The 20,632-nt window shown below is 47.0% G+C and overlaps 1 protein-coding gene across 11 annotated transcripts in view; it reads left to right on the top strand.

Annotated features, from left to right (window-relative positions):
- Positions 1–20,632, top strand: part of SPAG9 (sperm associated antigen 9) — a 144,196-nt gene that overhangs the window by 11,920 nt on the left and 111,644 nt on the right. For all 11 annotated transcript variants that reach the window (XR_008315240.1, XM_053290956.1, XM_053290963.1 and 8 more), the window contains exon 3: positions 10,560–10,630. Coding sequence is in view for 10 of the 11 variants with exons in the window: in XM_053290956.1 (XP_053146931.1) it covers positions 10,560–10,630 (71 nt within the window). In the remaining variant the exon portion in view is untranslated. The remainder of the gene's footprint in view (positions 1–10,559; positions 10,631–20,632) is intronic.

The following is a 20,632-nucleotide window of genomic DNA, read 5'->3' as shown; positions in this document are numbered from 1 at the left end:
ACTGGAGCCAAAAATGTGGCTGTTTGATCAGAATATTTCCTGTTAATTTACTAGAGTAGATTTTGATCTAACTGAAAGTTACATTGTCATGCAGTAAGTTCTTGGTGTAAGAGTGGAATAGGCTATTTGTACTGCAGGGAGTTGTTTTTCATTCTGTGAGAGGACTGCCTTTTATACCTGGAGTGTTGTTATTTACAAAGTGGAACTTGAGGGCTTGAGCCCTGCTTGGTTAGCTTTCCCAAAATTTCAAGCCAAGGTATTACTTTGCTGTGCTGTAAGTAATGCTATCTGTTAGTTTGAAGTTGCAGTCACATTTGAATTATTTTTTTCACAAGTAGTTAGAGCCAGGCTAGCAGGATAAATTTGAAATCCAGTCTGAAATTAGCAGCACATTGCTGGGACATGCATTTGAAAAGAGAGAGCACATAACTAATTGATATAATGCATGCACAAAAGTTCAGCTGGTAGACTAGCTTTGCTTAGCTTCTGTCCCTGTACTTGTACGAATATCTGTAAGCTGTTGTGGGGAGGTGATCATCTGGTTTAATAGAGGAACCCTGTCTTTGTGTGCATATAGGACATGGTACTCTACTTTGATTTCTTTGGCACTTTTCATGATCAATACTTATCATGAAGTGCAAAAGAGCCTTTGAATGGGGCAGTTTATAAATGTAATAAATAAATAATACATAAGAGAGTCTGTACAGAAATACTTTAAATACATGTTGTCTTGCTGTGTTGCTGGTACTGCTGTGCATTTAATTTGTTTTTTTAAATGTGTGACATGACTTTGTAAACTCTTATCACCAAAGTGAGCATTCACCTGCATACATGGGTGAAATGCAAACCAAAAGTTATCACAGTAGCACACACCAAGATGATACACAGTGTTCAAATGGCTTAGTCATGTGGTTCCAGAATGTGCAGTTCTTGGCAGACTAAAGGGAAAGTGTGCTGTCAAGTCTATTTTGACTCATGGCACCCACAGAGCCCTGTGGTTTTCTCTGGTAGAATAAAGGAGGGTTTTACTGTTGCCGCCTCCTGTGCAGTCTGAAATGATGCCTTTCAGCACCTACCTAATCACTGTTGCCCAATATAGTACTAGTGGGAATTCGAACTGGCAACCTTCTGCTTGTTAGTTAAGCATTTCCCTGCTGTGCCACTTAAGTTGACTTCTTGGCAGACTACTGTCCAGCTCCTTGCCTTAAGTACAGTAGTCTGCCAAGACTACTGTACTTAAAAATGGGGCAAGGAGCTGGAAAGCCAAATGTCAACCATAATTTTCTTTGAGATAGCATAACTACCTATTGAAGTTTGCCACTTCCTGGTTTGCACATACCTTCTACCCTGCCAGCATAAGAAAATATGACGTGGTGGTAAGGAATGGGCGTAAGCAGAATCCACAGGTGAAAGCCAGAGATGTTACAGAGCACTTGGCTTAGTATAGGTGTATTTAGGAATCAGGGTAGTGCCTAGGCAGGGCTGCGGAACCCTATTATTTGTTAACCAGTAGTGACCGGCACTAATCCTACTAACTGGTGCAGTGTGTATCTTGTGTGAACTGATTTCCAGCTCCCATTGAAGAAAAGAGGATCTCCTGGATCTTGGCCATTATGCTTGCTTCCAATAACAAAGAAGTATTATCTGTGTAGACATTATCAGAATTTGCATTCATGGCATCCTATCAAAGGAAGTGCAGATGTTAAGGTCCTTAACAAAGGATTTTGTAGCACACAGCTGCAGCATATTCACATATTGTCACAAGTTGTTGGCTCTTTTTGAGACATTGCATAAGGGTTCTTCTGCTGCATTTTGAAAGATTCTTATGTGTATTTAGAATTTGTGCATTGGATTAACTAAAAATGCCACTTGGGCTGTGTCTTTATCTATTTGTTTTGCAAAGTTATAAATAGGTGATGAACTAATGTTTACAACTTGAGACATTTGGAGAGCTGCTTGTGGCAGCCCAGAATTAGTATTTTCTCATGCATCTACAGAAAACTGCATATCAACATGGTAGCATTACTTTTTCCATTATGCCTATTTATGCACAGTTGGCTGAGGCTGTTCATTATGGTCTTGCAAATGCATTTTATATGTTACAGAAATGACACGTGGCACATAGCAAAAAGTAAGATGTGGCTTTTGCTGTGCTATGCAAGCCCTTAAGTTCCAAAAAGTGCTTGGCTAGGACAAAAAATTATGTAGAATGTCCATGATGACATGCAGTATTCTGTGGCAGGTAGTTGTTCCTATTGCTCCGAAGGCTTATTGCAGTGTTAGTGTTGAACAGATTTCTTGTGCTGACAGTGAAACCTGATTTTTATTAATTGGACACTTTGCTAGTAATGGTGCTTAGATTTGGCTTAGAGCAGGCTGAACAACTTTGGTTTCCAGCTGTTGTTGGACTACAACTCCCACAATCATTGATAATTAGTCATTGTGGCTGAGGATTATGGGAATTGTAGTCTAATAGCAGCTAGAAGGCCGAAGTTGTGCAGCCCTAGTTTGATCAATTAGTACTTTGAGAGAACCATCTGTCTTGCCTACTTTGATTTCCAGTAATATAGTTTAAGAAATGTTGCTTTAAGTTCTCCTCCAATTCTGACAAGGTTATGTAACCCATGCTGGAAGTTGTATACTTCTTATCTTGATATGACGAGGGTGATGCTTATGTGCCATCAAGCCTGCTTATGCGTACCCCTTTGCTGCTTCCTAGTGCTGGATAGCTATATCTACTCTTTAGGTCTCTGTAAGTAGCACTGTATTCCCAGTGCTAAACTAGGAATCTCACGTTTGATGCCCCAGTTGAATAGTTGTCATTTTCAATTTTGATAATGCCAGTTACCCATGGAAATGTAACACAATGCATCTTGCCCCTCTTCAGTCAAAGGGATTGTGGTGTTAGACCAGGGGTAGGTGCAGCAGAGAAATGCTTGACTAACAAGCAGAAGGTTGCCGGTTCAAATCCCCACTGGCACTATATCGGTCAACAGCGATATAGGAAGATGTTGAAAGGCATCATCTCATACTGCATGGGAGGAGGCAATGGCAAACCCCTCCTGTATTCTACCAAAAGAAAACCACAGGGCTCTGTGGGCACCAGGGGTCGAAATCAACTTGACAGCACACTTTACCTTTAGGTGTAGGCAAGAGCCACCTGTTTGGCAGTCCATTGCTGCATGCATGTATCTTAGGACTGGGGCCTTTAGAAATGATTTCATCTGTTCATTTCAGGGTTGGGATCAGAGATTGGGCAGCTGCTCAAGGTCTTCAGAAGGACTCACTGTTTGATCCCTGATGCCACTTCTGGGCCCAAGCCTTTGTGTGGTGGTGGTGGAGTGACTCTCTTGGGGCTGGAAATGCAAAAATTGCAGGGAGGGGGAAATATGCGTTTCCCACTGTTTTTCCCCAAGTCGAAATACTGGAAATCTTGGGACCCACTGTAAAAAAATTATTTTTCTTATGAAATAGTTTCTGTCTTACGAGTGATGCGTGAAATGCCTTTTATCAGAAAGGTCATAAGTTTTTGTTTTTGGTTGTACTTCCTTAAAATATCCATAAGCACTATATAATACCACCTGCAGTTACCAGCAGTTACAGTTCCTGTATGGTGTAGGTACGTATAGCTCTCCAAATCCTCTTACAGGTTTCAGATTCCTCCATCTTCTGCAGCATGTGGACAAAACTTGTGTATATTTGAAAATATGCATCCCAACAGTGTCTTATGTCTTTTTACTTAGAAGTAAGCCCCACTGTCCTTAGTGAGCCTTACTCACCAGTAAGAGCGTTTAGGATTGCAATCCAAATCAAGAAACTGGTGAAATAGTAGAGAAGCTTTTCAGTCTGTACAAACCTTCATTGCTCACAAGTCCATGGAGACAAAAATGAAGGTTCAGAAGAGCTGAATTTCAGAAAACCAATTCTGATTAGAGATAGAAACTTGAGATAGTAGAGTTTTTCAAGGCTATCTTAGGAATTGTTTAAGTGACACAATATGGGTTTCATGTGGATAATTTTATTCAGATATTGATATTGTTTTTAATTATATGAGCTTCCTTGGATCTGTTAATAGGAGGAAGGGATGTAAATTCCTAATAATAATAATATACTCCCAAGGAGTTTAGTACTATTATGTTTACTTTCACTTAGTATTAAGAGTGAGCTCTACTTCTCAGCAGCCACCTAATGGCGCAGCGGGAAATGACTTGCCTAGCAAGCATGAGGTTGATGGTTCGAATCCCTGCTGGCACTATATCTGGGAAACTGTATGTTTCCCAGACTATGGAAACACCTATATCAAGCAACAGCGATATAGGAAGATGCTGAAAGGCATCATCTCATGCTGTGCAGGAGATGGCAATCGTAACCCCCTCCTGTATTCTACTAAAGAAAAACCACAGGGCTCTGTGGTTGCCAGGAGTCGACACCAACTTGACGGCACCCTTTACCTACTTCTCAGCACAGCCATATTCTAGGCTAGAGGCAGACCCAGACCCAGTTCCCAGATGTTGAACTACAACTCTCACACCATCCCAGCCACAATGATGGAAGACCACTATAGCAGGAGATTATGGGAGTTATAGCCCAGTATCATGTGAGGACACAAGATTGGAAACCTATGCTCTAGAGAGCAGGATGCAGTTTGAAAGGAGGATGGTTGCCTGTGATGTGCACACTGAATCTACTGTTGCCTTTGGTAAACAGGTGTTGCAGGTTTTTCTGTTTCTTCTGTTTCTGGATAATGCAGAAATTATCCAGAATGGAGGGAAGATGGTTTATAAGTCCAGAAAATAAATAAATCTTTCCTTTTGTTTACTATAGTGTGATAGTTTGTATATTCAACTCTCTCCATCCTACCTCCCATTTTTGCAGCTGGCAGGAACTAAGATGTTTAGATACCCGACTACAGCAGCTTAATGCTCCATTTTTAATAAGGGATGCTTTGTAGTTGTTGTGGGGGGAGAACCGAAGGCATTTATACTGTAAAATTTCGTAAACATGCTAAGTAATATACATTGCATTCTATGTTATTAAGGTAGTACAATGTTTAGATCGGATAAGGATCTTTCCCAACTTTGCCCAATATTTCTTTTTTCCTAAATAAAAAAAGAGAGAGAGAAAAGGTTGCTTTAGAAATTTAACCTTTCTAGTCGGGGACTAGGAGGTGCATATGGAGGGCAGTTTGCTGAGAGGACCCCTTGAAACCTGGAGTCAGACCTTATGCATTCACTTGTGATCAAAGGAAATACAAGATTTTACATACATCTGTAGTATTTCTAGAATTGTATTAAAATATAATGAATTTTTGATCTGTCTTAAGCATCTATTTTATATCAGGTTATTCGTTTACTTGGCTTCTGTGCCTGCTGTGAATATAACTTTAACTTCATTTCTGAACATTAGACTGTAATTACTCTACAAACCATTGCTTATTTTAGTGCTAAATATACATTGAATGAAGATTGTTTGAGAGGGGGTTGCTAGGAAGGGTTAGGCAATTGTGATGTGTACTTGTACTGAACCTTAAGGATACTCGTCAGGTTTGCTTTGATTTTTAGGGCAACATAAATGTTTGAGTGGTGGTGGTGGTGGGGGGGGGGAATAAGGCCACTCTTCCCTTCCTTGCTCAAATGTGGATCTGAACACCTGAAATCAAAACAATCCTGTTAACATTAACATAAGCTTTGACCAGTCCAATTTTTCAGTGTAAGCTTATTGCCATATTTAAGCCTGAAATGGAGAGGCTTTGTTAGACTTGAGGCCATACTAAATAATTTATTTAGAAAATGTTTAACCTGCTCTTCTCAGGCTTGCAAGATGCATACTCAATAAATAATGCATCATAATGCAAATGAGGAATTTCTGCTATAAACGAGTATTTTGAAAACCTTCGCATTTCACTGAACGTTGCCAAAAGATCTCTCAGCATGCTGCTTCTTGCAGTTACTTTGCTAGTTTTGTTTGATGCTGGGTAAGGGCCTCCAGAGACTGAAATTCCAGCCTTGCCAGTTCCATTTGCATATCTCCTGGATTAATGGGTGTTAGAAATGTATCAAGCTACATCACTGTTGTTGAGTAAATGGAAATATTTCCCCCCCTCCCAAATGGTTAGCATCTGCTGGCACTGCCTGGAAGCAGCCACCCACAAGACACCCTGTTGGCTAAGAGGGAGTTGTGCTGGCTGATAGAGGTGGTGGGCAGAGTCAGGGCAGCTGCTCATGCCTCTGGCTGCTGACTTGCTTTCCTTGGGCCACCTGTTAAGATAGTCAGTGGCTTGTTCCAAAACAAACCACCCGTCTATGCTTTTACCTTAGCCTTATAGAAACATCCTCATTCTCTCTGGTATTCTTAACACAGAGGGGTGCGTGTCTACTGGTATGTCAACTGACAATTGCAAAATATGACAACTCTCAGAAAGCAGGGTGGGTGGGGATTGTTTATCCTATCGGGTGACATTGAAACAATAGACTAAGCTGCCAGGTGGTTAATGTAGCAGCTGAGCAATAAAATAACAATAATTAAAACAAGCACTTTATTTGTTAGCCGCCCCATAGCAAATTGTCCTCGGGGCGGATCACAACACCACATTAAAACATGAAATATAAACACATAACACATTTAATCATAACAGACCAAAGGGGGAGAAAAGAAATTACAAAATACAATACAAAGCAATTTTAAAACTCCTTTAAAATCAGTTAAATCTGATTTGAAAATAAAAATGGAAAAGGCCTGAGTGAACAAAAAGGTTTTTACTTGGCGTCTAAAAGAACAAAATGAAGTCAGGTGAATCTCACTGGGGAAGCGATTCCATAAACAGAGTGCAACCACTGAAAAGGCCATCTTCTAGTAGCCACCCACTTACCTCTTTTGGCAGGGGCACTTGGAGAAGGGTCTTCAGAGAAGATCTTAAGGTCCGGGTTGGGACATATGGGGCAAGGCACTCTCTCAGGTAACCCAGTCCCAAGCCATTTGGGGCTTTAAAGGTTGAAACCAGTACTTTGAATTGGGCCCAGAAATGGACTGGGAGTCAGCAGGGATGTGCACGAACCTGTTTGGAGGCCCTTTTGCAGGCCTCCAAACAAGTCCGACATGGGAAGTTCGAAGGGTTCAAAGGTGGGGGTGGGACGACTTGAAGGGCAGGAGAGGGTGCACTTACCCCTCGCTCGGCTTTCCCCCAACCAGTGCTCACTTGAAAACCACTCTGGCGGGGCGGCAGCATAACTCCCTGCCTCCCTGTCCGCTCTTCAGACCGGAAGGAAGTGGAAGTAGCTCACGCGTGCATGTGGCAGTCCTATTTTGTACCAGCTGCAGTTTCTGGACCGTTTTCCAAGGCAGCTCCACATACAGTGCATTGCAGTAATTTAAGTGAGAGGTTACCAGAGCATGAGAACTGTGGCCAAGCTATCTTTGACCAGGTAGGAAGCAATTGGCATATCAGCCGAAGCTGATAAAAAGTGTTCCGATAATTTGGTTATGGCAACTTCTTCCTTGAATATTTTTTAGATGAGGATGGGACAGTCCTTTGGGAGGGGTTCCTTATATGTATTTCAGAGAGGATGGACTAGATCCAGTGGGTCTTTCCATCTTTATAATGTTAAGTAAGTATGTGGGTGTGATCTCTGCAGTACTCACAGGAGCAACCTTCGATGTGCACAATCACTTTTTTGCACATACAAGTACAATTCCTCCTTAGAAAAGCGGCAGTGATTTTGTTCCTCAGACAGGTGACGAGATCTCTCCTCTGTCAGCTCTGTCATGGGGAAAGCAGCAACCTGTTGTTGAAGTATGCTTTAGTGTCTGGTGGATTCTGCCCTGGCATAAAGCCCAATGTAGCAGCGCTGGGTCTTGCCCAAATGCTTCTGGGTTGACTTCTGTTGTTTACAGCAGCTTGTTTCTCCCCCTCACCCCCAAGGTCTGCTTTTCGGTTCTTCATCTTTTGAAGTTGGGGAAAGCACAGTCTGTTGATCACCTTGATTTGTTTCCATAAGAGGTGAACCTTGTTACGCTCTCAATTTCTCAGAGGCTTTCAGTTCTTCTCTGAAATTCAAATGTCATATATTTGGAAGCAATAAAATGTGCCCTCTGTACTGCTCTTCACAGCCACAGCAAAGAAAGAAACTGCATAGCACTTCTTTTGGTGCAAGCTCTCAATGTTAGGCCCCCCACGGAAGATATTAAAGAATGGGGAGGTTCATATGGGCAAAGGCATTGTTAGTCGCATGGTCTTTATGCTCTAGGCTTTTTGGAGCAAGTGTCAATAAACTGTAAATGACCTTCCAGCAGCATATTTTCTGACATACTGATGACATTTATTTACGTCTCATAGACCAAGGATTCTTAACGTTGGGTCCTCAGAAGTTACTGGACTTCAACTCCCATAATCCCCAGCCCCAGTGGCCTTTGGTTGGGAGTTATGGGAGTTGAAGTCCAATAACATTTGGTTGGGAGTTATGGGAGTTTAAGACCAGTAGCAATTGGGGACTGAAGGTTGAGAATCCCTGTCATAGACAATAGCTTCTTGTTAGTGGGCAGCCCCGATGGACTGAAATAAAAATGATATCAATGGCCATGCTTTCATGAAATCTTAGTTCATAATAGATATTTTCAGAACCAGATTCAAAGCAATGTGCCCCTGTCGGGCAACATTTCTGCTTGAAAGCAGACAAGTTGAAAACAAAAAAGACCTACTGATAATGCCTTTGCCTTGTAAGGAAATATGCATGATCTACCTGTTACCATGCTAGGGCTCTTGAGGAAATGAGAGTAACAGATGCCCTGATCTCTTCCTTGTTAACCAAGATAGCATTAAAACCTAGACCTACAAAATCATGAGCAAAGTTCTCCCACAGATCCTACCCGTGTCTTTTGAATATTCTCTCGTTGTGTGTAACATCTTGATGCTGACCATTTATTGTCAGCCAATACTATAATTCTGTAATGTTAATTATGGAGGACAATCACTGGTTTTGGAGAGCACTGGAGATAGCAGTGGTTGGACTATACTGTTAAGATGTTGCTTTTTCAACCAACAACTGTTGACATTCAGAGGAGAGTGGGGCTCCACTAGGCAATTAGGTGTAATTTAACTGCCAAAGTGGGGTGGGGGGTAGGGATGTAGGAAATCTCAACCCAGTTGCAGAGAAGCTTTCTGGCTCAATGTTTATATAAAGTGTGCTCAGTTACTGGTAGCTTCTATTCTGCATGAGTCTGTATGTTGACAGATTGTTAGGCCACTAGATGGAGCAGAAGCTACAGTTGTCAGATGGCTTAGACCATAATAAAAGTCACATTTCACTACTAGAGACTAAAATGACTCAGTGTGGAAAGATTAGTCTGTAGTTACTGCCTGCTCCTTTCCTGTGTTGGTGGTGTTAATGAGGTATGGGCAAAGTAGCTTTAAGTGATGGGTGAGAACATGTTCACAAATGAATCTTTTTTTGGATGCTGTTAAGGTCTTGTTTAAACAATATACTTATTATAACTGTTTTTTAATTTGGTTGTTAAAAACCCTTTTGTGAGGGAAAAGGTGATGCAAGGTCATTTTAAGCAGGATTTCCCAGCTTTTGGTATTCTATATGTTGCTGAACTACAACTCTCATCACCACCAGCCACAACAAATTGCAACTGGGGATGATTGGAGTTGTAGTTCAACAACGTTGAGAGTACCAGAGTTAGGGAACCCCTGATTTAATGTATATGGTTAGTATAACAGAAGTAAATTTCCCATGTACAAGCCTGAATGCTGTCCAACCTTAAACCTCTATTCCAATTTAGTGAAATAACACTCGAGCCATTGGATTGTACCAACTGCATTGAACGTTAATTTTGTACTATAATACTGAAATCCGGTCAAGTACCGTAATAAAGATATTCATTCTCCAGTCATTGCAAACGTATTTTAAAATTAGGGTGTGTGGTGGTGGCATAGTAACAGACATTCCAGCTGCTCTGAACTCCTGTTTTCCCTTGCTTATGTTATGCGTATAAGATGATAATGATATGTTAGTAACCTGTTGATCTGATTGCCTTTTATAGTGTCGCTTCCTTTCATAATTTTCAAGCACGGGAATGCACCGCTAGCGTTACAGGAGTCCAGGTGGTGAAACAGTCAAGCATGGTTCTGGGATATTGGTGGTGACAGGCACTGGGCAATTGCCAGTCAGTAGTCAGCCTCCTTGTTGATGGCAAAAGGACAGGGTGCTTAAACCATGTAAGGCATGGTTGTCTTAAGACCCATACTTGTCTGCAGTGTTTCATAGAGGGCTTTAGTGATCACCATTCTTGCTGATGGGCAGGTTGGATTGCTGCAAGAGCAGCAGGGAGAACACCTTAGGTGTTGAGTCTGGGGCTTGGTTTGGGGTGCCTTACAAGTGCCTTGGGCCACAGCCTGACTCACCTGCCCAATCCTTGCAAGAGCACGGCGTACTAAAAACTGAGCTGAGTTCGTTTCGTGATGAATAGCCTTGATTTGTGGAAACTGGAGCCGATGTAAACGAACGGTTTCTGTAGTTGGCATTGCGTCTATTTTTTAGTAAATGAATTGTCTCTTTCAGTTAGCAGGCTGGAAGAGAGGGAAGCAGAATTGAAGAAGGAATACAATGCTCTTCATTCAAGACATACAGAGGTAGGTAAATCAATATTCTTGGGAACTGCCTTTGATTGCTTTAATCTGTAGGCTGTTGTGCCTCTGGCTGAAGGTAAATGCATCTTTCATCAAGGATATGTGTTCTGTGTTGAAGTTTGCTGAGGGTTTTTGCCCTACATTTTTGGAAGTGGCTTTCGCTACACATGTGTTAAGAACCTTGGTTAAATGGACATGTAGGAACAGAACCAGAAGTTATATGGACATATGTGATCTGAACCACTGAATACAGTAGTGGGAATAGGCAAGTCGGGGGATGAGTGGGATATGATGGGGAGATATGCTTAATTCCTCCAGCATATACTGATGCTCCTCTGGTAACCACTTTGCACCCATGTGTGCAGGGGTATAGCAAGGTTGGAGTGGGCCCAGAGACAAGATTTTAAAATGGGACCCCCCTCACTGAAGCTCAGCTCATGAAGTAAAGAAATTTTAAATGAGGCTGTAACCTATGTGCCACAATGGAACATCATCCTAAATTATTTTAAAAAGGTTTTGTAAATTGTGGATGATGGAAGTCATTTAATGGTACTAGAGAAAGACATGCTGTTCTGGTAGCTCCAGGTCTTAACACTCACATCAGTTTCAGAGGATGAATACAACTGAAGGAAGCCCAGGCGGGTGCGCAGCGGGGGGAGTCAGTCATGTGACTTGCCTCTGGGGGGGCCCCCATGGCAGTGGGACCCCAGACAACTGTCTCCCCTTGCCCTATTATAGTTACGCCCCTGCATGTGTGTATGTGTGGTGGTGGGGTAATTACTAAAAACTGGAGGAGCACTTTCGGGGCAAAGGGGAAGGTGGGAGAAGGGTTAGTAGGGGTGTGCACGGAACCGCGGAGCTGCGGTCCGGCACTGGGGTGGGGGGTTCCAAATAAGGACGGGGGGGGGGCTTTACTTACCCCTCCCAAGAATGGCACCGTATTTCATTGAGCAAGCGGGCGGCATACCTCCCTGCCGCCCGCTTCATTCTCCCTCTTGGCGCGGCTCCCTCCTTTTGAATTCTGAATTGGGCGGCAGGGTATCTCCCAGTCCCTGCCGCCCTCTTCAATGCCCCCGCTTGGCTGGAGGCCGCCCCCTTCGAGCCCCCAAGACCCCTGCTGCCCCTTCCCTTCCCATTGCAAGGGGTCGGCAGGAGAACTCCCCTGCCGTCCCCGTCCCCTTCGCCGGCTGGGCTGCAAATGGCTTCTAGGAAGCCTTTTGGGAGATACCCTGCCGCCCGATTCAGAATTCAAAAGGAGGGAGCCGTGCCGCGCCGAGAGGGGGAATGAAGCGGGCGGCAGGGAGGTATGCCACCCGCTTGCTCAATTAAATACGGTGCCGTTCTTGGGAGTAAAGCCCCCCCGTCCTTATTTGGAACCCCCCACCCCATCTGCCCGAACCAAAACCACCCCATATCCGGACAGGTCTGGAGGCCTTTAGAATGGCCTCCGAACTGGTCCGTGCACATGACTAAGGGTTAGGCAACTCCTCCACCTCACCTAATGCTCCCAGCACCAGCATCTCAAAGGACTTGTGTTTTTCTGTTTTCTTAATGTTGCTGTTGGGTGGAATTCAACTTTGTTCTGACTGCTGCCCATATGTGTGTCTTGCTCCTTTTGCTATTAAGTGTGAGTTGTTAACGTTTTCTAAAACATCAGCCAAACTTCCTCCAAACCCAGCCATGTGGGTTTGCTTCTAGGTGAAGATATTAATATGAATGCTTGGTTTATGTTTTTAGAGACAATAGGCAAATTGTCCTCAATTTAAGACCTTGGGAATGAATTGGGGAGGCTTAGCTGCTGCAATGAGAAGTTTTGACACAAATTACACAGAGTAGTCCTTTCTAGCTATATATTTCTCTTAGGCGTACCTGTCACTAATCACATGCATGGCAGCTCTCACGAGAGTTCATGAGCAAGCTGCCGGCAAGGGAGGAGGAAGTGGTGCTGGAGGTGAGGTAGGAAACAAAATGGGGGGTTGGGGGATGACAAAATGGTGGTGGGGCAGGGTGAGAAAACAGTGGGGGCGGGTGGGCAAGAAAATGGTGGTGGGCTTGAGGGAGGGTGGGGGAAGAAAATGGGGGCCAGTGGGTGGGGGAAACTAGAGGCTCAGATGTGCTGCACCCGGCCCACCTAGTATCTATCTATATAATTCTCCTGGGTGTGCCTTGGAATGTGCGTCCCAGTGCCCAGCTGATTGGCTGGGCGATGGATGTGCCTGATTGGCTGAGGCGCACCCAGGAGGATTGGTTGCTGCAGCGGCGTGCCTGGCCGTGGAGGCCAGAGGCGGTGGCGGGCCTGGCCCGGCCGCGGAGGCAAGGCCCAGGGGGGTGGGGAGAAAGTGTCGGAGGGGGGCAGAAGTGGCAGTGGGGAGGAGATGTGGCTGGGCCCAGAAGCGGAGACTGGGGCAGAAGGTGGGGGGGAAGAGGTCACCGCCGGCCCCGAAGAGCGCACAGATGCTCTGTGTGGGGTCAGCTAGTCCTCTATAATAAAGTGCCTGGGTGTGCGCCCGTGTCCTCCAGTGTCTGCGCCCGTGTCTCCCTCGGCCGTTCTGGGCATGCGCTCTGCAGGCACCAGGTGGCCATGTTGTCTGGATGGCCGGCGGCGGCGGCCGCGGGGAGGGCAGAGGCGGCGGCGGCGGTGGCCGCGGGGAGGGCAGAGGCGGCGGCGGCGGCGGCCGCGGGGAGGGCGGAGGCGGCGGCGGCGGCCGCCGCGGGGAGGGCGGAGGCGGCGGCGGCGGCCGCGGGGAGGGCGGAGGCGGCGGCGGCGGCGGCCGCGGGGAGGGCGGAGGCGGCGGCGGCGGCGGCCGCGGGGAGGGCGGAGGCGGCGGCGGCGGCGGCCGCGGGGAGGGCGGAGGCGGCGGCGGCGGCGGCCGCGGGGAGGGCGGAGGCGGCGGCGGCGGGGGAGGGCGGAGGCGGCGGCGGCGGCGGCGGGGAGGGCGGAGGCGGCGGCGGCGGGGAGGGCGCAGGCGGCGGTGGCGGGGAGGGCGGCGGCGGCGGCGGGGGGGAGGGCGGCGGGGAGGGCGGCGGCGGGGAGGGCAGGGGCGGCGGCGGCGGGGAGGGCAGGGGCGGCGGCCGCGGGGAGGGCAGAGGCGGCGGAACTCTCCGCCTGTCCGGGAGGCCAGAGGCGGCGTCTGCGGGCAGCACTCCTGACGGTGGTGGCGGAACTCTCAGCCCGGCCGGCCACAGCGACTGCGGCCCTCTCGGCCTGGCCGCCCACAGCGGCACTCCTTTAGCACCCGTTAATGCGCCATCGTCTGCACCGGCGGCGGACTTGGCGTTGGCGTCTGCATCTCCGGTTCTCGCCGCCTGCGCGCTCTCCTGGTAGCTCGCCGCTGAACAGCTGTTAAACCGACCATGCAGGGAAGCAGCCTGCTCCCTCCCCCGCGCTGCCTCTAATCTGCCCTCGCCAGTCCGGCTCTCGCCCGGCTCTTCGCTCCTGCATCATCCTTTATCTGCTGCTGCTGCTACTGCTCCTCAGGTCCCCCCCCCCAACTCTGGCAGCAAATAAAGTGTCTTCATGAACCCCAAGGATGTCCGGGAAGCACTATAAAGGCCCTGAAGTCAGCTGTTGCATCAAGTATTTCATATTTGGCTTCAGTGTCATTTTCTGGGTAGGTTGAATGAGTTGTTTGATGTGTATCGTGCATTGTGTGTATGGGTATATTATGGATGTGATTTGGGGGGGGGCTGGGGGGGAGGGGGAAGGGCAAGAGGGAGTGGGGCAGGGGGGAAGGTCAAGAGGGAGTGGGGCAGGGGGAAGGGGGAAGGGCAAGAGGGAGTGGGGGAGGGGGGAGGGCAAGAGGGAGTGGGGCAGGGGGGAGGGGGAAGGGGAACGGCAAGGGGGGAGGGGAAAGGGGGAGGGGGAGGAAGGGCGTGGGGCAGAGGGAGGGGGAAGGGAAAGGCAAGAGGGAGTGGGGAGGGCAGGAGGGACTGGGGCAGGAGAATGACAGGGAGGGGAGGGTGACAGAGGGGTGGGAGGAGAAGAGAGTGGGGTGGGAGGGAGGGGAAGAGAGGCAAGAGTGTGGGGCAGAAGGGAGGGAGGGAGAGTAGGGCAGAAGAGAGAAGGGAACAGCCATCCCCAAAGTATGAGCCCGTTAATATAACGGCCTAAAGAGGAGTGGGGCAGGGGGGGGAAGGGGAAGGGGCAAGAGGGAGTGGGGCAGGGTGGAGGGGGAGGGGCAAGAGGGGGAGGGGGAGGGGCAAGTGGGAGTGGGGGAGGGGAAAGGGCAAGAGGGAGTGGGTCAGGGGGGAGGGCAAGAGGGAGTGGGTCAGGGGGAGGGGGGAGGGCAAGAGGGAGTGGGGGAAGGGCAAGAGGGAGTGGGGCTGGGGGAGGGGGAAGGGAAGGGAAAGAGGGAGTGGGGCGGGGGGAGGGCAGGAGCGACTGGGGCAGGGGGAGGGGGAAGGGCAAGAGGGAGTGGGGCGGGGGGAGGGCAGGAGGCTGACAGGGAGGGAAGGGTGAGAGAAAGGGGTGGGGGGGAGGGGGAGGGAGGACAAGAGAGTGGGGTGGGAGGGAGGGGAAGAGAGGCAAGAGTGTGGGGCAGAAGGGAGGGAGGGAGGGAGGGAGAGTGGGGCAGTACTCTCAGAAAAGGGCCCCCACTCTTGGCCAGAGGAGGCGGTGGGCCCGGCTGAGTGGAGGAGGACGCGGTGTGGCCGAGGCGGCAGCGGAGCAGCGGCCTCGGCCAGAGGAGGCGGAGTTAGCTGGCCCCAAAGGTCTACTAGCGCCCGTTATTTTAACGGGCTTAAAGTTACTAGTATATATATAAAAGGCTTAGGTGATCCGTGGCAAATGGTGTGTGACAAGCCCCGCCCACACAGTGCTTTACCAGTCGCAGGTAACATAGCTGAAGCAGTTTGTTGACTGGGCCATGGGAATTCCATATGCAGATAGGGAAGAGGAGCCTGTGATGGTTAAGGTTAGTTGGAATGCAGCTGTTACTGGTGGGAAGATTGTAGGGGAGAGGAGTATCTATCTATCTATCTATCTATCTATCTATCTATCTATCTATCTATCTATCTATCTATCTATCTATCTATCTAAATACAAGACCCCTGCCCACGATGGATCGTGGGTAGGGGTCTGCAAAGAGAGGGGTCATGAGGGAGGAAAGAGCCCCTTCAGGAGAAGGAGGCTGCCATTGTGTGAATTAGATGAGGGAACAAGATCTGAACTCAGGAAGGAAGAGAGAGAGAAAGCAAAGGGTGGGGGAAAGAAAGGCAGAGGGGAAGAGCAAATGGAGGAGAGAGAGAAAGAAGGAAGGGTGAGGGATGGGTCTGAGCCTGTCACCGGCCTGAGGGGAATGAGTGGCCATGGCGGCAGCAGCGAGGAATGGCCTGGTCAACTGTCGCCACTGCTTGGAGCTACAGAGACCATTGGTGGAGAGAGGCAGGCAAGGGACAGGCCCAAGCCTGTCAGTATCCTGAGGGGAACGAGTAGCCATGGCGGAAGCAATGAGCAGGTGCCCAGTCAGCTGCCGTTGCTCCTTCTGCAGGGAGGAGCAGAAGTAGACTCGGGAGAAGGTGGGGAGGTTTCTGGGGTTAGGGGGCTGTGGCTTGGCCAACTGGCGTGGTAATGCTGCAGCCGCAACCAAGAGGGGTGAGGGGGATGGAGCAACAGGATGTAGGAGCAACCAGGAGTGGTAAGGGGATGAGGGGATGGAAGCAATGGGATGGAGGAGGAGGAGGAGCGCAGCTCAGGTGAGGGTGGAGGGAACTCTGAGGTGAGGGGAGTAGATGTTCTCAGCACACAGATGCTCTCTGTGGGTTAAGCTAGTTGAAATTAAAATGACAAGTTGGACATTCTCATTACAAACCATGGCTTGTCGCATCTGAATGCAGCCAGGATAAAGTGGCCCTATATTTTTGCTTAAAAGAACAAGTTGTTCTAGTAAGAACTAATCATTCTACTTTCCTTTCTCTGTCTCTACAACTGGACTAGATTTGGTTGAAATTGAGGTTCACAAGCTAGATCTCTTGCAGCTCAAATGTTCATGTGTCCGCCACCTTGGATTGAGGTGGATCATTACAAACTACACCTTGAGGTGTCCCTGTGTGTCACTCACTACAACTGTACCAAATTTGGTCCAAATCGGTTAGACAGTCCAGAAATATAGACGTTCCTACTTAACCCACGCAGAGCATAGGAACATAGGAAGCTGCCGTATACTGAGTCAGACCATTGGCTCATCTAGCTCAGTATTGTCTACACAGATTGGCAGTGGCTTCTCCAAGGTTGCAGGCAGGAATCTCTTTCAACCCTATCTTGGAGAAGCCAGGGAGGGAACGTGAAACCTAGATGGTCTTCCCAGAGTGGCTCCATCCCCTAAGGGGAATATCTTACAGTGCTCACACTTCCTGTCTCCCTTTCATTTGCAACCAGGGAAGACCCTTGTTTAGCTAAGGGGACAAGTCATGCTTGCTACTACAAGACCTGCTCTCCTGCCTAGCATCTGCATGCTAGTACTTGGCTGCTCCCCTCACCCACCGCCACAGCCCCCCTCACCTGAGCCACACTCCTCCTCCTCCTCCTTCCCGTTGCTTCCATTCCCCTCATCCCTCTTGGTTGCGACTGCAGCGTTGCTGGAGCCTGATGGCCAAGCTGCAGCCCCCTATCCCCAGAGACCTCCGAGCCCTGCCCCTGTTCTGCCCCAAGGGAGCAGCAGTGGTTGACCGGACCCCTGCTCACTGCTGCCACTGCCAAGGCTGCTTGTTCCCCTCAGGCCGCTGACAGGCCTGTGCCCGTCTCTTGCCTGCCTGCCTCCGCCAATGGCCTTGGCAGCCAGTGGTTGATTGGGCCCTTCTTTGCTGCTGCCGTTACCATGGCTGCTTGTTCCCCTCAGGCTGCTGACAGGCTTGGACCCGTCCCTCGCCCTTTCTCCTTTCTCTCTCCCCCTCCCTTGTTTTTCTCTCTTTCTTTCTCTTCCACTCGCTCTTCCCCTCTGTCTTTCTTCCCCTTCATTCTCTCTCCCCTCCCACCCTTCCTGAGTTAACAGATCTTGTTCTTCTTGTTTCCTCATCTAATTCACACAATGGCTGAAATTTTCTTCTTCTATGCCCTTAATTATTAGAGATTTGGCTTGGCATCTTTACTTAATTTATGTATAGTAAGGAAAACTAAAAAGGACTGCCATGTTAATTCTACAAGCTGTATAAATATCTTAAACATTTTCCAATAGCCAAAAGTATTTGAACTTATTTTTTCCCCTAATGAAGCACATTTAGTGTAGCTTAAATGTTGTATTCAAATTATTTTTCTTTGAATACTTCTAAACATTTCAAGCCATGGCAATTAAATGACATGCACTTCCTTTATATTCTTAACCTGGCGTCCATGGAGCAGGTTCATGTTGTCCATGGAAAACCTTTGCTGCATTGAATTAAATTTGCTTCTTGTTGAGCCAGAATGAAGTCCTTGAAAATAACAATTCTGAGTATTTTTCCGCGAGCCTTATGAAAATATCTATTATATATTTTGAATAATTGGCTTGTTTATGCAAGTCATACTTAACGATGACCGACAGATACCAAATTTTGCATATACAATCCTGCCATTGAAATTAGCTGAATGTGTTGCCAGGAGTCAATACTGACTCAACGGCACAACTTTACCTTTACTACTTTTTCTACTGGAATATACTTGGGGAAAATTTAAATAGGTTTTAGCTAGTTTTTAGAAGAAATTCTGAATATAACATTTTAGTGGCTCAGCGGGGAAATGCTTGACTAAGAAGCAGAAGGTTGCCAGTTCGAATCCCCGCTGGTACTATATGGGTCAGCAACGATATAGGAAGATGCTGAAAGGCATCATCCCATGCTGTGTAGGAGATGGCAATGGTAAACCCCTCCTGTATTGTACCAAAGAAAACCATAGGGCTCTGTGGGCGCTAGGAGTTGAAATCGACTTGATGGCACACTTTACCTTTACCTATCGCAACAGATTAACACTCAATCAGATCAATATTCCGAAAGGACATCATGCTCAAGTAAAGCAGAAAATATTTCTGATTCAGATTTCATGTGATTTAAATTTACCATATGTGCTCATTATTCAATAAAATGAAAGCTGTTTGGAGTTGAAATCCTGCAAACTTCAAACTGTTCCGTTGCTTCCCTTTTTGCAAGCACATGAATTAGGAAATTCAATTACATATGTTTAACTTTTTTCATTTGAGTTGAGGCTGTGGCCAGGAGCATTTTTTACCAGGTGTGACTGATTTGACAACTCCACTTGTTTATTGAGGAGAATGATCTGAGAGCAGTGGTGCACCAGCTGGTAATCTCCAGGCTGGACTACTGTAATGCAGTAGGGCTACCTTTGTATGCAGTTTGGAAACTTTCTATGTAGTTCAAAATGCATCAGCCAGATTGGTCTCGGGGATATCCCGGGGAGACCATATTATGCCTCTTCTCAAACAGTTGCACTGGCTGCCAATATATTTCCAGGCAAAGTACAAAGTGCTGGTTATTACCTTTTAAAGCCCTGAATGGCTTAGGTCCTGGTTACCTGAGCGACCGCCTATCTCTATAAGATACCCACCACTCATTGAGATAATCAGGAGGGGTCTGTCTTTGGGTGCCACCAGTTTATCTGGTGGCGACCTTGAAAGGGGCTTCTCTGTTATTGTCCCTAGGTTGTAGAAAGCACTCCCCATGGATATAAGAGGATTGTCTTCATTGGAAGCCTTCAGCAGAGCCTTAAAGACACATTTTTAGCCTGGCTTTTAATGATGTTTAGTTTTAGTTTTAATTGTAATTTTTAATCTGCTTTTAATTGGTTTTTTATTTTAATTGGTTTTTTATTTTAATTGGTTTAATTGGTTTTTTATTTTAATGTAAACCACCCTGAGCCATCTTTGGAGGGGCAGTATGTAAATCAAATAGATTTTTTAAAAAAATGACAGTTTCTAGAAATGCATTTTTTTCTGCAGAAAAATGTAACAGTAGCAGTTATTCAGAACCACTTGGTTCACTCTTGCTCAGAAAGTTCACCCTCACTATGAATGGAGGCAAGCTGCAACCTTTCTTGGACACAGAGAATGTAGCTACGGGTTTATCAGAAAGGACCACTTCAGGATGGAAAATTCATGGTGGCAGTCATAAATGAACAGAAATCTCTTGCCTCCATTTGTCTCAGACAGATGTTCATGATGCAAGAAAATAGACCATAGGAAATATGTTTGCTTCTCTTGCCTAAAAGGTTTAAAGCATTGCCATTCAGACTCACTTTAGTGCCCAGAGTGGTATTCCAGATACTAGTGGCCCTGGTAACTTATGCAAATAGGGCAGAGAGTGTTTGAATATTTGTATTTTACTAGGTATTTTTAAATGTTTGACTTGGATGTTTAATGTGACACCTTTCAGTCCTTTTTCCAATTCATTGATATGTGAAGGTCATTTAATAATCAGTGGAGCCTACATATTTAATGTATAACATATTTATACTCCACCCCTCCAGTGCCTCTACTGCTTGGGGCAGCTTACAATATTAATAAAATAGATGCAATGTAAAATAAAAGATTAAGAAAGTTAAAAACTGAGGAATACACAAACTAAAGAATCTACCAGATATCAGCAACAGATAAAACATTAAAAAGCCTCTTTAAAAAGGTATTTTCATTGTGTGTGTTTTTTAACACTGAGGAAGGGAGCATGGCAAAGCTCTTCTGGGAGGGTGTTCCAAAGCTGAGGGTCCACAACTGAAAAGTTCTTGCCGTTAAGTCCCTGCCAGCCAGATCTCTGTTAGTGGCGGGGCCATAAGCAGGGCCTGAAAGGCAGAATGGAGGGCCCTGGCAGGTTCAGATGGGCAAATGCAGTTGGATAGGTACCTCAACCCCAAGCCATGTAGAGCTTTAAAGGTCAAGACCAGCACTTTGAATCTAGCCTGGAAGTGGACTGGTAACCAATGAAGCTGCCACAGGATGGTGAAACTCATGAAGTGACTTGCACCCATGAGCATCCTTGCAGGAGCATCCTGGACCAGCTGATGCTTCTAAATAGTCTTCAAGGGCA

Source organism: Hemicordylus capensis, chromosome 2 (genome assembly GCF_027244095.1).
Source record: "Hemicordylus capensis ecotype Gifberg chromosome 2, rHemCap1.1.pri, whole genome shotgun sequence".
In the NCBI taxonomy this organism is placed as follows: Eukaryota; Metazoa; Chordata; class Lepidosauria; order Squamata; family Cordylidae; genus Hemicordylus; species Hemicordylus capensis.
Note: the sequence above shows the minus strand (reverse complement) of the source record. Positions and strands in the feature narration are given on the sequence as shown.